Below are 17076 nucleotides of genomic sequence, written 5' to 3' on the forward strand. Positions count from 1 at the left end.
CCCAACATACAAGGCGCGCCTTGCGGGTCCTGGCGAGCAGCACCCCGGGGGGGACGCCCAGCGCCGGGGGTCCAGCACCGTCCCCGTGGACCAGCGGGCGCGCCTCCCCGTGCGTGCACGGGGCAGCTCGCCCCCATCGCCGCGGCTGCCGGAGCTGGCCCGTTGGTTGCTTTTTTTTTTTTCAAGCGGGGGCCAATTAGTTTCACAAATGAGGGCCCTACGGTGCCAGGGAGGATTTGTTACGGCCCCGCGCGCCGGCCCGGCGGCATTGTCCTGCCCTCCGCCCCCGCGGGAGCCCATTGTCCCCGGCCCCAGCGGGGGCTGCTGGCGGCAGATTTATCGGGGCCGGCGTCCCGCCGGCCAGGGCCTCCGCTCCGCAGCTGGCCGCGGCGCTGGGGGCTCAGCCCCGGGGACCTTTGACCCGTCCTGCTGTCACCGCCGGGGCCGCCGAGGGCCGCGGGGCCGCATACCTCTCGGGATTTGCTTCGCACGGCCCGTTCGGGGCTGGCTGATGCCTTTTTTTTTGTGTGTGTATCTCGGGAGCGTTTTGTCCGCAGCTGCGTGGGGGGCGCGCGGGCTCGGGCGGGCCCCCCCCCCGGGATAAATCCCTGCGGAGGGAGAAAAGCAGCTCCCGTGCGGGGCCGCCTCTCTTGCTGCTTTTATTCCCATTTCACGAGGGGTTTTTGCAGATTTCGGAGTGTTTCTGGGCAGCCCGCTGCGTGCCTCGCCGAGGCTGGGACTGAGCATCCCTCCTGGCGGCTCCTGCATCCCTGGAGCCGCAGGGCAGAGCCGGCCGCAGCGTGCCGTGGCCGGTGACGGCGCGCTGCCGGGGTGGGTGGCGGTGCGGTGCCGGGGTGGGTGACGGCACGCACCGAGATGCTCTCTGGGATGCCCGTCACCCGGCTGGTCTCCAGGCTGGAGGCGTGGGGCTGGCCAGGAGGATGCTGTCGCCGCGTCCCACTGCGGGAGCATCCCTAGCTGGCATCCACCTGCATCCCAGGCAGGACCACGATGCCGCCGCGGCGGGTGCCCGCTGCCCGCTGCTTCCCCGCCCGTGGTCCCGGTGGGCTCCCCTCGGGCGACTCCGCCTCACCGCCGGGTTCCCCCGGGCTGGTTTTGGCAGCACGGCGAGCAGCCCCCCCCCTGCCCCCACTGTTCCTGAAGGCAGCGCGGATCCATTGGTTACCTTGAACATCTTGCTGCTGCTAATGAATTGCTAATACAATTTTCTAGATAATTTTATTTCCATAGTCCTCACATTTTAATGTCTCCAAAAAGCTAGCATTTATTTGCTTAATCTCCCTGCGTAATACAATTTGCACTGACTCGTAGGTTCTGAACAATCAGCTATGCATAAACGAAAGCAAATTGTTTAATAACACAAAGGTCTGATATTTTTATTGATGGTGTATAAGTACCTGGGCTTGGGTTTTTTCCCTGCTTTTGCTGTTGTGTTGACGCAGCCAGTTTTACACCCGTGCCTGTGGTCGGTGGGACAGAGCTCGCGTCTGTGTTACGGCTCAGGATCACGCGGGTGCAGGGGCGAGCGCGTCACCCTCCGGTGTCCAGCCCCCTGCTCCCCGGGGTGGCTTTGCGGGGTGTTTCTTGGGGTCCCCTTTCCCCTGGGCACTGAGAGGTCTGAGCTCAGCAGCTCTGGCAGGTGTGTGGGGCTGCGGTGATCGCCCGACAGCTGCCTTGCATTTGGGCATCCCCGGGCATCACAGGGCCGGGGCTTCCAGCTGCCTCCAATGCAATGAAAGCCCCCTGCCCTCCTCCAGCATTCCCCCGGTGGCGGCGGCAGGGTTGGGGTGGCCAGGGTCCCACCGCTGGGACCCCAGTGACACCCACAACCCCGCAGCTGTTGGTGTTCTCCCTGCTGCAGCAGCATCCCAGCGGGAGCCAGGACCCCCCGAATGCCTGACAGGGTGGCAGGACGGGGGTCCCGGGTGCCAGGAGGTGCCTAAGTCGGATCTCTCCCTCTCTCGCAGGGACGGACATGGCCGTTTTCTGCCTGCTGTGCGGCAAGCGGTTCCAGACGCAGAGCGCCCTGCAGCAGCACATGGAGGTGCACGCCGGGGTGCGCAGCTACATCTGCAGTGAGTGCAACCGCACCTTCCCCAGCCACACCGCGCTCAAGAGGCACCTCCGCTCCCACACAGGTACGGCGGCACCGGGGCCGGGCGGCTTGGGCAGGCTCCTTGCCCATTCGTAAAGAAAAATGGGAAAAGAAAGGTGAAATCGTCTTAAGAGTGTTAGGGTGACGGTAATTGGGGTTGTCTGGATTTAAAAAATGAAATGGGGGGGGGGGGGGGGAAAAAAGGCCGTGTGTAATAAGTTGATCCGGTATAAGGTGACATGTGACCTTCTTAGGGGATGTGTGATCGTACCCGCTTCATCGGCTTACGGGCGGTAGATGCACATAATCAGCCGGTGCGAGGCCCTAATGGGATTAGGGCGACCTGCGCTACGTGTAGCTTGTGCTTCGGCGGCGCAGCCCACTGGGGCAGGGCCCGGCTCCAGGAGAGCCGTGTGGGAGAGCGGGGCTTGGACCGCCTTACGCCGTGTCCTCAAAGCGCCCGCGCCGTGTCCTCGCCTCCTCCGCCAGCACCCCCGGGCAGCACCAGGGGATGGCAGGGGGAGAGGTCCCAGCAGCGCGGCGAGCGCCGTCGCTCGGGTCCGGCTGCAAAAACAAAACCCCCCGGTGCAGGAAAAGGCAAATCCGTGGGGGGCGAGCGGGGTGGCGCCGGGGGGAGCTGGCCCAGGGCTTTGCAGCCCCGCCGTGCACTGCAGCCGGCGCCACGGCCCTCTGCAGCTGCGAGGCTGAAGCGTTCCTCGCCCATCCTTTCCCCACGCGAGTTGGAGGCTCGTGCACCTTCCTCAGCCGCGCGATTATTGCCGGCAGGGGGGAAAACGCGTGCCAAGTCAGGTTACTCCTTCTCCTTTCTCCTGTTAAGCAGCGTGCGTGCGTGTGGCCTCAGAAGGGGGCGTAAAAGTGGCTGCTGGGGGACGTGCAGGCAGCAGCTTGGGAGGGTCGCTCCATCCGGGCTGCGGCTGGCAGCTGCCAGACCCGCACGCGCGCCTGGGCTCGGGGTCCCGACGTGGGAAACGGGAGTGGCGTGCCGATGATAAGCACATTAATGCCGAGCGCTGGAGCTATTTATAGCCCGTAATCCTGTGACCTGGGCTGCGGGTCGGGCCAAGCGTGTCCCACCCCAACCTCTGCTGCTTTAGCAGCTCCTGGCTGGGAAAAAACACCGGGATCATCCACGCTTTAGGGGTGTTTAATCGCGCTGTGGGGTGTCATCCTGCGCGGATGCGGGATGCTCACCCCGCTCCGGGGGCCCTGGCTCCCGTTTCCACGGCTTCTCCTGCGAATCGAGCGCGTGGAAGTGCAGCCTGCCTCTGGCTGCAAAGTCGTTATCTTTGAGTGTGGGATCAAAAACCAAGGCGATAATTTGGAATTGGGCATGGGGCGGTGAAACGCAGCTGCCAACAGGCACTGCCTGCCTCGCCTTTGGGGTGGGGGGTTCCAAAACGCACCCTGAGCATCCTCGTCCTCCTCCTCCGGTGCCCAGCCAGCAGCTGCGGGTGGGGGTGAGGGGCCGCAGGTCTCGGCTGCAGCACACGGGGAGAGAGTAAAATATCATTTTAAAGAGGAAGCGAAAGCGCAGGCATGTGAGTATATAACGAGAAGGACAATTTATGCCCAGGCACGAGTGCAGTTTGACACGGGGATAATGAAAAAACGTAGGTCATTGTGGATGACTTAAGCCTTCACAGCTGAAGAAAATGTATGAAATGCGGGGAACATTACACGCTTGGCAGCTCCGCACATCTGCAGCAGGACAAGTGAAATACAGTTGGCCATTCTTTACCATAAACTGTGCTTGTAGGATATGCGGCACAGAGAAATTGTAATTACAGTGACAAGACAAATCAGTAATATTTAAATATTCATGAACAAAGTCTCGGACGATCAATCTATCTTTATTGTCCTTGCCTTCGCGGCTGTAATAAATAAGTAGCTGGAGCCCTTACCTTTCCTTCAAATGATTCTGCCTTTGGTGCCGAACCGGAGTTCATTTATCAGCCGCCCGGTCTGGAGCACGGGAGACGCCCGGGGCCGGGTCTGTGCCGGCGATGCCGGGTGAAAAGCCCGGGAGCCGGTGGCGGGAGGGTCGCGGCGCCCTCTGCGCTCTTTACCCTGCCGCAGACCCCAGCATCCCCTCCGCAGCGGGACGCGGGGGCCGGCGCGCCGTGCTGGGGTGGGTGGCACGCGCCGGCCCCCAGCTACAGTGGGGCGCCGGGGGTAGATCCAGGCTGGGGAGCCGGCTGTGGCACGGCGGCCCTGACGCGCGCGCGTGTGCTTGCAGGCGACCACCCCTACGAGTGCGAGTTCTGCGGCAGCTGCTTTCGGGACGAGAGCACGCTGAAGGGCCACAAGCGCATCCACACCGGCGAGAAGCCCTACGAGTGCAACGGCTGCGGCAAGAAGTTCAGCCTCAAGCACCAGCTGGAGACCCACTACCGGGTCCACACAGGTACGTGCCGTGGCGGGGGGGTCCCCGGCGAGGCCGGCGGCGCCGGACTGGGCCCCGGCGGCGTGGACCAGGGCGGCGCCCGGGGATAACGAATCATCGGACGCGCCGGCGTCTAACTATTGTAAATAGAGGATCAATAGCGAGATCGGCTTTGCTGTTCATTACTCGGTTATCGGCTGTGCCCGCCCCGGCAGCGTCGATGCCGGGCAGTTAATTACCGCCTGGAGGCCCCGAGCCCCCGCTGACACCCCCGTCTCCCTGTCTCCCACAGGCGAGAAGCCCTTCGAGTGCAAGCTGTGCCACCAGCGCTCCCGGGACTACTCGGCCATGATCAAACACCTTCGGACCCACAACGGCGCTTCCCCCTACCAGTGCACCATTTGCCTGGAGTACTGCCCCAGCCTCTCCGCCATGCAGAAGCACATGAAGGGCCACAAGCCGGAGGAGATCCCCACCGACTGGCGGATAGAGAAGACCTATCTCTACCTCTGCTACGTCTGAGGGAGGAGGCGCAGGGGCGGCGGGGCTGAGTGGCGGAGGACTGGGCAAAAAAATCCCCCACCAAACCCACGGCGTCCACGGCCTTGTTTGTTTTCGGTTCTCGTTCGTTGCTTCTCGCCGGAAGGATCCTGCGCCTCGCGCCGGGGCGGGGGGATGCGCCGGGCCCCTTCCCCAGCCCAATCCTCTCCCCCTCCCCGGCTGCTCGTGCGCCCGCCGCCGTTGCACCCTCGCTGCGGGGCAACTTTCGCCCCTTGCAGCCCCCGCGGAGTTGGCTCCCCGGCCGGCCCCTCCACCACAGTAGCGCCGGGAAGACCGTACAGGAGCGGCACGCTTCCCCCAAAGCACACGCGTGGCCGGTGCTTTGGGAAGGCTTTCATTCCTGGTTTCCTCTCTCGCCGCGGAGGCCCCGCCGAGGACCCGAGCTCACGTGCGGGCACGGCTCCGCCTAGGGCTCGGACCCCGTTTCGGGAGGGTTCCTGCGCTCCCGGGCTGCGGCGGCGCAGGTGGGAGAGCGCCGGCGTCCGGCGAGCCGTAAGCGCTTCGGCGAGAGCGTCCTCGGGGGGGGGATCCTGGCCAGAGGAGGGGGTTCGGGGTAGGGAACCGGGCGTGAGCCGGAGCGCCTCGTGGTGCTGCCCGGTGCCTGGTGGGCGCCAGGGGTGCCCGGCAGCCGCCGCCCTCCCCCTGACCAAAGACCTCGCTATGCATTTCCCCTTCCTTCCCCCCATCCCAGGGGGCGAGGCCGAGGCCCCCCGCGGGGAGACGCGGCCGGCTTGGTGGTGCACGGTCGATGCCAGCACGGGTGCCGCCGGTGCGCGGCGTCAGTCCCGACGGGGGGATCTGCTTCCTTCTGCTAATTTGGGGGTGCCTGGAAGGTGCCGAGCGTGGTTTTTTGCCCAGCCCTCAGCTGCAGGAGCCCGCAAGCGAGGGGTGCCCGGTGGCAGGTGGCTTCGCTCGCCTGTTTTTTTTTTGCTTTTTGTTTGTTTTTGGGGTTTTTTTGAACTTTCTTTTGGAATATTTCCGCGTTTAGCACATTTTACTTGAAATTACCTCGTTTTTTTGTGACCTCATGAGCTTTTATTGATTTGGGGGGACGGGGGGCGGTGTGGCCGGGAAGGCGCGAGCCGCGTGCCCGGCACTGGCGGTGGAGGGGCGGCGCGGCGGCAGCGTCCCCGCCGGCCTCCCGTTGTGCATTATCCTTACCAAAACTGGTATTTTTTGCCCGGCCCCGTGGGGCCGGGGGCGTCGGTTCTGAAGCTACCTCTTGTGTTCGTTTTTGTTGTGTTTCTCCTGTGCGGCTGCGGAAGCGGGCTCTGCGGCTTCCATCCCGCGCGGCGCTTGCAGCCGCGGCTTATTTTTTTTGTCATTTTGCTGCGTTTGGGTGAAAACAGGGGCGGGGGGAAGAGTCGGGGGGAGCAGGACGGTGTCTGGGTGTGGTTTGGAGGGATGCCGATCGCCCCTCTTGCTGGGGGCTGCCGGTCCCGGCAGGGCCCGTCCCACTCCTCCCAGTGCCGAGCAGGGGATGCGGGTGCAGCATCCTCCCTCGCGCCCCGGTCTGGCTTTGCACGCGCGCGTGCCCCTGCGCGCGGGACCTTTGCTGCTCTGCGCAGGGTGGACGCCGCTGTTGTACAATCCGGGATGTGACTGTGGAGAACGGCTTGTTTAATTGTTGTGCCTAAGAAAAAAAAAAAAAAAAAAAGAAAGAAAAAAAAATTAAAAAAAAAAAAAAGAAAACCCAGTTTTTTCACACGGAAAGTTGCTGCAATTCACGGCGTGTGCGCGGTAGGTCCCCGCGGCGCACCGGCGCTGCCGGCCACGGGTGCTGCGGCGCACGCGGCCGAGCTCGTGTGGCTTTTTTTGCTTTAACCTCCCCTCCCGTCCCGCCACCCCTCCCTCCCTTAGTGCCGCAGCCTCCCGGCTGCGACGGCGTTGGGGTCGGCGTCGGAGCGATGCTGCGGTGCCCCGGGCGCGCGTCCCCGTACCCGTTTGCCGTGGCGCGGCGAGCCGAGGCGCAGCCCCCGCCGCCCCTCCATATATATATAAGTATATATATGTGTATCATAGCAGTGAGGACCAAGCGCCCCGCGGGGCCCCGCGGCCCCGGGCTCCCTCTCCCCTGGCTTGTCGTCGGTGTCGTGAGCGCCCGCCTGCCCGTCCCGTTGCTCTGTGTTGCCGCTCGTGGTTCGGGTCCGTCGCTGTCCTCGTTCCGTCTACCTCAGCACCTCTCTGAGCCCGGGCGCAGAAGGTGCCCAAGTTCCCCTTTGGTTTTCTCAGAGTATCTATCGGCTCCTATTTTTTGTACGACTTTCCCCCTCTCCCCTCGCCGTTCGCTCCCTTGCGGTTCTGCTTGCGAGTCCTCTCTGTCCTCTAGCCACAGATGCCGTTAGCTAAAAGTTTCCTGAAAAATAAAGAAAAAGAAAAAAAAAAAAATAAAATAAAGCCAGTTGTGGTGTCTCCTAGTTGCAGCTCTCCGCATCTGCCTTCGTCCTGTGTAGATTCAGATGCATTTCTTTGTAAGACTTCAGTGTTTCTGACAGAGGAAAAAAAAGATTAAAAAAAAAAAAAAAAAAAGAAGAAGAAGAGTATACTGCTGCAGGTTTTTTTCTCTCCATGTGTCACTAAGTGAAGTTCGTGCCTTCTATAGCAAAGAGAATATTTTTTACATCCTACTAACGGTAGATTTTTTTGTAGTGAACATTTTTTGTATTTTTATTTATAAGTCTCATAAGGAAAATAGCAATGTTCAGTTGTATACCTTGAATCTGCAGTTAGAAAACAAAAAAAATCCAACCAATAAAGTTAATTCCGTTGTCTCGGCCTGCCGTCTCCTGTTCCTGTGCCTGTGCCTGCTGGGAGGAGGAGGAGGAGGAGGAGGAAGGATGCATCCCGCCGGCTCAGGGCGAGCCACGGGGGGACCCGCGGTGGTGAGTTTGGGGGTGCCTGCTCGGCTCCCCTGGGGCTGCGGCGGGGGGCCCCCCCCCTACCCCAACCCCGCTGGATGGGGGTGCCCCGGGGCTGCCGGCACCCCCCGCGGAGAGGGAGCGAACCCCGTCCCGGGCCGCGCTGCCTGCGCCGCTGCCTGCCTGCCGGCACGGCTCACCAGGGAGCTGAGCAAGTTTGCCTCAATGAAAGTGAACTCGTTCATTTAAACCTGACTGCAGAGTAGTCTGGCCCCCCGCTGCGTTAATTATCCTGTAGTTCCCGACTGATTGCTGTACACTAAGCTTAAGCCCTCCTTTATTTATTTACTGACTACATTAACAGCAGCGCCTGCGCTCCTTTTGTGCTGCGGCACACTGTACGGCGCACCGCGGCGGGGCCAGGTGGGTGCCGCTGGCGTCGCCCGGCCGTGCCCGCGCCCCACGGGTGCCGCCCGCGCCCCACGGGTGCCGCCCGCCGCCCGCCTGGGCCCTACGCCGCAGCTAAGGGTGAATCACGGCGCGGTTGGAGCCACTGGATGCGAAGCATCGCTGCCTCTTCCAGGGGTGGATGGCATGTGCCAGGCTGCCACGTGCGCTGGCGTCAAGGCCGGGCTCATCCCGTGTCCTGGAATTTGGGGGGCTGCGAGCCCACCCCGAGGTCCCGGTGGCCATCCCTGCCTCCCTTGGCTGCCCCCAGCACAGCTCTTCCACGGAGGCTTTGGGCAAATAGGGGAGAACTTCGGTGCCGGTCCAGGCAAGCCGAGGTGGTCCTGCGGCAAGCAACCTGCCGGCTGCGGCACCCCTGGGAGAAGGGGGAATGAAACCCCTCGCCGGCGCTTGGCCCGGTACAAAGGCGCTGGTATAATAACGGGGAAATTGTCGTAGGACCGGGCCTTTGTCTGCACACTTGCGCAGCAGCTGGGAGCGATTATGCTGCAACAATGTTCTGTTCCATCAACATTATGTCCTCATTAAACCTTTATTAGTAGATTAGATTCAGATTTATTGATTTTTTTTTTTTTTTTAAAGAGGAAAATCCAGGCTTCTCTCGGAGAGATGCCTGGAACTTTTTCCCGCGTGCGGCACTTCCCAAAGCAGCGCGAGGGCAAAGGGAGAACCCAGATCCTTCCTCCGGCGTGGGCAGCCTCCTCTTCCCGGGGGAAAGGACCACTGAGCTGCACGAGGGGGTTAGGTCGGGCACGGGACGGCTTCCTAGCACAGGGGAGGACGGGAGACCGAGCGCCCGCACGGCCACCGATGTGGTCCATGGGATGCGGCGGCACAGGTGAGCATCTCGCGGTGGGTCCCCAAGGGGCACCCGGGGTCCCAGCGGGCAGGAGAGGGATGGCGAGGCTGGCTCGGTGGTCCTGCCGCCCCCTCGAACGCGCGGGCCGGGCGGCGGCGAGCGCCCGGGTCAATGGGCCCATTGGATTTGTCTGTTGGAGCGTTTGATGTTACACGAAGGCGGCTCATTCCAGAGGGTGCTAATTGCCCGCTGCAGTGATCAGGTCTGTAGCACCATCGATCTCGGCAGGATCAATGGGCTGATTTAGTGTCTCGCGAACTCTTTAACTGGACACCTCATCAATAGGCAGCCACTTACAGACCATCAGCGCATTAGCGCGGGCCGGCGCCGACAGGAGCCCGCTCCACCCGTCCTCAGCCCCCCCGTCACTCAGCGGGGAGTTTTCCTGCAGGTGACGGCTCCGGGACAGCGAGCGGGGCCCTTGGTCCAGGGCCGGTGGGCTTGCGGGCGGACGTAGGAGAGCCAGGCGCCGTCAGCCCACCTCTCGCCCGCAGCCCGACCAGATGCAGGGGTGCTCCCGGAGCGTGGGACGGACCCTCCCACCACCGCCAGCGCTTTTGAGGATGGTGCTTGCCCTGGTTGCTCAGGTACGTTACTGGCATGGAGAGCGAGCTGTACCTTCACGGGGTCTTGGGCGAGCACGGCGGGGCCAGGAACCGCCCCGAAAACACCGTTGGTGTTTTTTGTCACAACCCTCTGGCATCCCCAGCTCTGAAATGAGAGTGGGCAGACCTGCTCCTTGCTGTTTGGGCTCAACTCCCTGCTCTGGGATGCAGCCAGCGGATCCTTCCTCTCCTCTTAATCCCGCGCCTCTGCCCTGGCAGGGCGGAGAGAGAGAGCGGGGGGATTGACCAAAGCTGCAGTAGCGATCGGCGAGCCCGGGGGTCTCACCCCGCGCCGCGTGCCCTCAGAGCCAGCCCCGTTTGCACCCCGCTTCGCCTGCCGTTGCCTCGTTCTCTCCCGTTTTACGGTACTGCTGGGCAGGAGCGGGATGGGGATCTGCTGGGCAAGCGTGCAAGGAGCCGGGTGGGGGGAGCGCGAAGACCCTCGCGGGGCCCGACGAGAAAGGGGGAGCAGCAGGGATGGAGGGTGCAGGCGGGTGGCCCCTGGTGCTTCGCACATGGCGGTGGGGGCTTCGCCGGGGTGGGGGGTAGGGGAGGGGGGTGGCGGCCCCCCCCCCCGGTGCGGCGGGGACCCCCGGGGCAGGCGGGGACCCCCGGGCGGCGGCGGGCGGGGCGGCGGGGCTGCTGTCCGCGGTGCTGAACCGGCGGCCGCCGGTGACCCGGGGCGCGCCCGGGGGTGGCAGGGAGGGGTCACCGGTGCCTGGTGGTCCCTCCTCAGCTCCGCATCCCTGCTCGGCTGCTGCTCCGGAGCCGGGGGGAGGTGGTGGATGTGGCAGCGTGGGTCAGCACACCGGTGAGTCCCAGAGCCGAGGAGCAGCCACTGGAGCAGGGCAGCGTCCCGGGTCCCCGCCACCAGTGCCCCCAAAAGCGGGCGCCGCTCAGGCGTCCCGCCACACCGACCAGAGGGTGCCCAGCGTGATGCTGTAGGCCAGGACGGCCGCCAGGTACGCCCGGAAGAGCAGGACGTCCAAGACGTAGCCCACTTGCAGCCACTCGTGGGCGACATCGCGAAACTCCTCGCGTTTCTCCAGGAACTGGCGGATGGCGGCGATCTCACGCAGGATGCCGTGCATCAGCAGGGTGCCCTCCACCTGGCCAGTAAAGGCCGGCGCTGACCTCGCACCCCCCGCCCTCTCGCATTCCCGGGCGTCCTCGCAGCCGGAGTGGTTCAGCTTGCCTGCGGGATCAAGAGAGGCAAGCGCAAAAAGTCTCTAGATGGGGAGCTGGGATTCCTGCGGGTGACCTGGGCATCCGGATTGCCGTGCAAACAGGGGCTACGTGGGCGTAGATGGCTATGTGGTGCCCAGTCCCCTTCGGTTCCCACGGGCCCTCTCTGTGCAGCCCTTACCTGTGCTGTCGTTGTTCTCCACCTGCCTGGAGATGTCCGAGCTCTGCGTCCTGCTCCGGCTGAATTTCTTCCTGTCCCGGATGCAGAGTAGGACGGTGGCTCGTTCCAGCAGCAGGCGCTTCACCCAGTCGGGGACGTGGGGCTGCAGGTCTTGCTTGTGCACCAGGCGCACGATTAGGATGGTCTCCGTCAGGCTGATGACGAGCAGCGCCATGCACACCACAAAGTAGATGCCTGCGGAGGTGTCAGTGAGGTGAGTGGCCCGCAAAGGCTCGTGCACAGAGCGCGGGCCCGAGCGAGTCCACGCTGCCCACGTCCCTAGGGGACCTGTGGTCTCTGTGCTACCCTGGCAGGTAGCACTGCCGCACCTATCAAGGGGGTGCCGACCGCAGTAGCCGGCAGCGTGTCGGATACGATGATAAGGAAAACCGAGTAGCCCAGCAGGAGGGTGATCTTGAAAGAGACCCTCTCGCCGCTGTTGGGAGGTAGGTAGAAGCCCACGATGTCCATAACCATCAGGAAGATGCTGGGGAGCAGCAGGCTGACAGTGTAGAAGAGGGGACGTCTCCGGATGACTACCTGCGAGACAGAGACAGGAAAGGCTCGGCGAGGGCTTGAGCTGGTGCAGCTCTCTGCCAGGGCAGGCGACGATGGTGGGATGCACGAAGGTGAGCCAGAGGAAGGGCTCGGCACCAGGAGCATCCTGCCCGCAGGCCGGAGCACCGCAGCAGGGAGCAGCTGGGTGATCAGCAACAGGGACAGTGGCGGGGTCCCTCCTTAGCACCCCATGCCCGAGAAGCACGGCAGCCGAAGACCCTTACGTAGAACTTCATCTCGGCGTAGCTGTCGCTGCTCTTGACGCTGAACTCCTGGAAGCGGCTGAGGACATAGAGCAGCTCCCACTCGCCCTGGTTCATGAAGACGCTCCGGTCGAACTTGACCAGCTCTGGCTGCCGCCACAGCGAGAGGTTGATGTCATGGACTGCGGGGACAGAGGAGAGGTGAGGACCAGGGGTGCCCGGCCCTAAGCGCCGGCAGCTGCCCGCACCTCCATGCTGGGCTGGGTGCCTGCCCTCCCCGCACGCATCCCCGATCCGCTGGGGCCATCTAGAGGGGCGAGTTGCCTTCTGCACGGAGCTCCAACCCGGCAGAGGTCCTGGCCCGCTCCCCCTGAGCCCCCCCAGCCGCGGGGGTCTCACCACTCACTGTGGTGCAGCCAGCTGGTGAAGGTGAGCGAGCAGTTCTGGACGTCGAAGGGGAAGTTGTAGATGTCCAGGCTGCAGGCGGTCATCACCTGGATGGGTTTGAGGTTCTTCACCTCCCCGTGGTGGCCAACATAGACGTAGGGGACGTGGGGGGACTTTCCAACGTCCACACTGCAAGGCACGAGGGACAGAGACCAGGGCTGGGGAGCGCTTTGGGCAGGGGGTCCTCCTGCCAAGCCACCTTTGGGAGGGAAACTGCCCAGGAGCGGGGGGTTTACCCCCCCAGGCTGCTTTTTTGGCCGTTCCTGTGCAGTCATGCCTGCCTGGCATCACCTCCGAGCTGCCGCCCTCTCCCAGCCCAAGGAGCATTTGTGTCCTTGGCCTGGGGCTCTCTGGAGCCGGCAGGAACACCTTAAAACCCAGCAAAGCAGGGAAGGACATTGACTGGCTTCGTGAGAAGGGCCAGCAGCTCTGCAGCTGCCCTTGCATTGTGCTGCCTTCACAAAGCCTTTCTCCAGCTATCTGGATCCCACCCCCGGCACGGCGCGGGTAATTACCAGCGGTTGCGGTTAGCCAGCATTGGAAATGGCCCAAGTGCCGAGCCGTTCCCCATCTGCAGCTCGCCCGATGCGGGGAGGCTGCCAGCTCTGTGCCGGGAATACAAAGTGCGGGGCGGCACGTGCCCGCGGCAGGCGAGGGGGGGCCCGGACCCCGGCCTGCCCGCCGCTGCCCCGGGGGTTCCACCTCACTCACAACTCGTTGATGAGGATGTCGGGCACCCAGACGCTCTCCACGGGGAGGGAGATCTGCGTCAGGTTGTCGAAGTGCGCCGGGTCCCACGTGAGGAACTCGTCTGTCCAGTGCTGGGGGACAAGGGAGAGGGGCTTGGAGGGCAAGGTCCCAAACCCACGCTAGCACCCCGCCACGGGAACCTTTCTTCACACCACCCATGGGAGGGAGGAAAGGCTCGTCCTCCAGCTATCCGCACCACCCAATGGTGCGAAGCGTGAAAGCCGTGCCTTGAGGTTCGTGCCCTACAGAGGTCTTGTCATCCCCTGGGATGGGTTTGACCTTGCTGCGCTCCTACAGGGCTGCACGCCCCTCCCATGGGAAAAACGGTATCTGAAGGGGTGCTCGGCCCTGGGCGGGGGGGCCCAGCGAGGGTGGGGAGAGGTTGTACGCTCTCATCTGCTCACCTGCCTGTACCAGATGTAGGTGGTCAGCACCTGGTTCTTCTCATCCTGCAGGAAGAAGAGGCCACGGTGTCGGCACAGGGGGCACTGGCACGCCGGAGGGTGGGCAGAGCCTGCCGGGGGGTGCTGCACACCGGGTACCGCTCCCCTTGCTGCGCACATGCAGAAGCTGCCCGCGCTGAAGGCAGCCGCCCCCACCCCGTGCAGGGCGGGAGCAGAGAACTCACCACGCTGAGGATGGCGTAGACCATGAGGTCGATGGCCACGGTGGTGGTCGTTCGCCAGTCCCGCACAGGCCGGGTGCCTTTCTGGTAGTGGGCCAGCAGGTAGTGGGACAGGCGGCGCAGGGCGGGCTCGGCGGGCTCGGGGCTCCGTCCCCCCCGCCAGGTACCTGCCGGCAGAGGTGGGGGGTGGGTGGAGCAGCGGGGCAGCGGCTGCAGTCGCCCGGGGCTGTGCTGCGAACCGCGGGATGCTGCTGGCTGCCATCCCTCGCTTACTGGGTGGGGTTTCCCATCAAAGTTAAATAGGAGCATCCTGATGGGAAACAAGTCTGCCCGCCAGAACCATCGCCTAACGTTTCACAAATGTCTTCTGCTGTGCAGGCGGACGGGGCTGCGACCTTCCCCCAGCCTCAGAGGGCAGGACTGCCGTCTTCTGCCTCTCCCGGACGGGTGCCAGGGCAGTGGCAGCGGGGGACCACGAGGGACTCGCTGCCCCCCCCAGATGAGTTTCCTACCACTCACTGCTTCCAGGGGCATTTCTTTGCTCTGCAGGTGCAGCCGGTGAAGGTTAGAGATGAACCAGGATGCTGAAGTCATTTATTAGGCATCTTGGTATCCTGGTGTTTGCTTCCTGTGGAAACAATCCCCCGGCTGGTGCCGGCAGCATTAATCGCAGGGCAAAATGCTCACAGCACCCACGTCCTCGCTGCAAGGCAGCTGGCGACGCCGCGGCCGAGCCAGGGCAGCGGAGCTCGTGGCTTTGCTCTGCAGCATGCCCAGCCCCGGAGTCCAATTCCCGCGTAATGAAAAGGACTAATTGGAATAGATCTGCGGGAACTTGGGAAAAGCTGCCGGGAAGGGAACTTTAATCTGTCTTTTAAGCTAAGAAAAAAAAACAGGACAGAGGCGGCGGGGGGGGGTGAGAGGCAGCAATTAGGGCAAGGGGAGGAAAACAGGCGCTGCCAGGGCCAAGCGGCCTTTTCTGCCACAGCTGGCAGCAGCTGGCTCGCACCAGCGCTCCTCCTCGCACCCTCTCCTCCTCCTCGTCCTCGCACCCACGCTGCCCAGCTCTGGGTCAGGATGCTCTGGCTTTGCAGGGGGAGGACTGGGCTGGGTTCACCCTGGCCGCTCTGTGCATCTGCCGCCGGCATCGCGCCGGTCTGTCCCCCCACAAACCTGCGCCGGCAACTTGCCTGGTGCAATTTGGCACGGCCCTGGCACACGGGCATCCATCTGCATGGACCTTCCTACCCTCTTACCTCCGGCATCGCCAAGGCGAGAGAGTCATTGCTCCCGCTCCTCTTCTGCCGCCTCCGCCAGGCGAACTGCGGGAGAAGGTCTGGGAGCGGGAACGATGCCCCGATGAGAGGGGCTGTCTGTCTGATCCCTCCAAAGATCCGAGATACAAACCTGCTGAAAGCTTTCAGCCGTGCTGGTGCAAAACAGCACAATGATTTTTCTACCGTTTCCCAGGAAGGTTAAACGAGAAAATAATAACCATAGCTCGTGAGCGCTTTGGCAGCCGGTTTAGCGCCGTGCGGAGATGAGATCACAAACCATAGGCACAGCACTGCTGCTGCACGCTGTCGTCCCCAAAACCCAGCTCTGCGCTATGGGGGGTGAAACGTCGTGTTAGAAAAATCTCTTCATCGGGTGGAGGGCTCAGGCAGCAGCTTCCAGAGAGTTGGAGGCAGGCAGGCAGGCAGGGGGTCACCCGGTTCTCTCTCTCTATATCCTCAGGGCTCGGACCCTGCACGCTTCCAGGGTACCTCGAAGCCCTGTACCGGTGAGCCCACGATGCAGAGCTGGGTTCAAACGCCACATCACCTTGCAGCGGGCGCTCAGCCTGCGGCGCCCAGGCAGGCTGCGCCTCCGGGCTCTCTTGCAGAAGAGGTTTCCCACGCTTGGGCTTCTCCCAGGTACGTTGATTTTCAAGAGCATTAAGGTCTCTATAAGAAGCAGCCTTTGCATGCTGTACAGTGCTGCTCGGGTTTTGGGAAGGTATCGCACCGTGCCTTTCGGTATGGGGAGCGCCCCGCTCTGCCCCAGCCCCCCAGCCCTGCCCGCGGGGCCCCTCACCTTACCTGGGCTCTGCAGCGTCGAGGCGAGAGGCAGCAGGGCCAGAAGCGCCCCGAGCGCGGCGGGCGTCATGGCTCTGCCGGCTCCCAGCCGCTGCCTCCCTCCTCTCCACCTCCCTAGGCTGTCGGCTCCGCGGAGGAGTGAACCCGAGCGGGGAGGCAGGCAGCGCTCCTTGCTCGCTTTCCCCCCGCCGTCGGGTTTTTGAGAACGCCCAATTAATCTTGCGATCAGCCTCTCCCTGCTCAAGTTTCAGGCTGGGAGGATGCGAGAGAAACCCACCCAGCCACCCGCACCTCGCCGGCTCCCCCGGGGCTCCCCGTCCCCTGGCCGGGTGCCTAGCCATGGAAAAGCGGGTTTTGGGGGTGCAGGCATGGTGCCTGCGTGCAGCAGGAGCGGGGGCACGGTGTGGGGGAGAGGGTGCTGTGGGTGCCAGGGCTTGTCAGCGGTTGGAAGGGCAGGGGGGAGTCTGCGAGGTGGCATGGTCTGTCCCTGCGTCGCACAGGTGTGGCACTGGCACGGGGTGGGTTCCCGTCGGCAGGGTATGGGGGCTCTGGCGGCACCGGCCTTCCCTTCACACCCTGCGGTGGAGCACATCCGTCCCACCGGAGGTGGGTATGCCGACAGATGCAGGCTGTGCTGCCGGCCTTTTGCAGCCCTGCCTGCGGGCAGCAGGATCTCCCCAGCGGCCTCCAACACGCACCAAGACGAGGGTCTGTTTTCATTGCAGCAATTTGCATTTGCGTGCAAATTTGACAAAAGCACGTCTTACCACTTTTGGTTTCCCCAAGTATTCGACACCTTTGGGCAAACAAGACCATAAGCAAAGGTTGGTCCGTACGATTGAGAGCAAAGATTTGTTCGGCGCCTGCCCATGTGCCGGTGCCCTGCTCGGGCCGCAGCATCGTTCCCTCCACGTCAGAGCATCACGTCCTCAGGGTAAGGCAACCTCTCCCTGCCCAGTGGGGCAGTCTCGCCCCGACCCCCGTTGCCTATAATCTTATATATTCACATACGTAAGCCTGCATTTCTGTGTGCTGGAGGGGCCCGTGCCCCGTGAAGCTGCTGGCTGCTGGAAGTGCTGGGGAAGCGGTGGGCAGGGACCAGAGCCCGCGGCGGCGGCGGCACAGAGCAAATCGCATCA

At 63.4% G+C, this 17076-nt stretch overlaps 2 protein-coding genes across 4 annotated transcripts in view; one reads left to right on the top strand and one right to left on the bottom strand.

Moving 5' to 3' along the window:
* ZBTB16 (zinc finger and BTB domain containing 16) overlaps nt 1-7857 on the top strand; it is a 62326-nt gene extending 54469 nt beyond the window's left edge. For all 3 annotated transcript variants that reach the window (XM_064470751.1, XM_064470750.1, XM_064470752.1), the window contains 3 exons: nt 1989-2159; nt 4374-4541; nt 4813-7857. In XM_064470751.1, the coding sequence (XP_064326821.1) occupies nt 1989-2159; nt 4374-4541; nt 4813-5042 (569 nt within the window). In that variant the 3' untranslated portion in view covers nt 5043-7857. The remainder of the gene's footprint in view (nt 1-1988; nt 2160-4373; nt 4542-4812) is intronic.
* A 996-nt stretch (nt 7858-8853) lies between these two features.
* Nucleotides 8854-14168, bottom strand: LOC135316649 (5-hydroxytryptamine receptor 3A-like). Its single transcript, XM_064470714.1, has 8 exons — nt 13863-14168; nt 13639-13683; nt 13196-13305; nt 12444-12613; nt 12059-12219; nt 11606-11816; nt 11238-11471; nt 8854-11066 (listed from the first exon to the last, which is right to left on the bottom strand). Exons 1-8 carry the CDS (start codon nt 14166-14168, stop codon nt 10768-10770), a joined length of 1536 nt encoding a protein of 511 aa, XP_064326784.1. The 3' UTR covers nt 8854-10767.
* Between the last annotated feature and the right edge of the window lie 2908 nt (nt 14169-17076).

This window comes from Phalacrocorax carbo, chromosome 21 (genome assembly GCF_963921805.1).
Source record: "Phalacrocorax carbo chromosome 21, bPhaCar2.1, whole genome shotgun sequence".
NCBI lineage: Eukaryota > Metazoa > Chordata > Aves > Suliformes > Phalacrocoracidae > Phalacrocorax > Phalacrocorax carbo.

What these genes read in the sequence shown, in the direction of transcription:
- LOC135316649 (XM_064470714.1), bottom strand. Translation starts at nt 14,168, where the DNA reads ATGCTCCTATTTAACTTTGATGGGAAACCCCACCCAGTAAGCGAGGGA. An exon ending in GACATCCTCATCAACGAGTT is followed by an intron (nt 12,614 to 13,195) that starts GTGAGTGAGGTG and finishes CGTGCCTTGCAG; the next exon opens with TGTGGACGTTGGAAAGTCCC. An exon ending in GGTCGGCACCCCCTTGATAG is followed by an intron (nt 11,472 to 11,605) that starts GTGCGGCAGTGC and finishes ACACCTCCGCAG; the next exon opens with GCATCTACTTTGTGGTGTGC.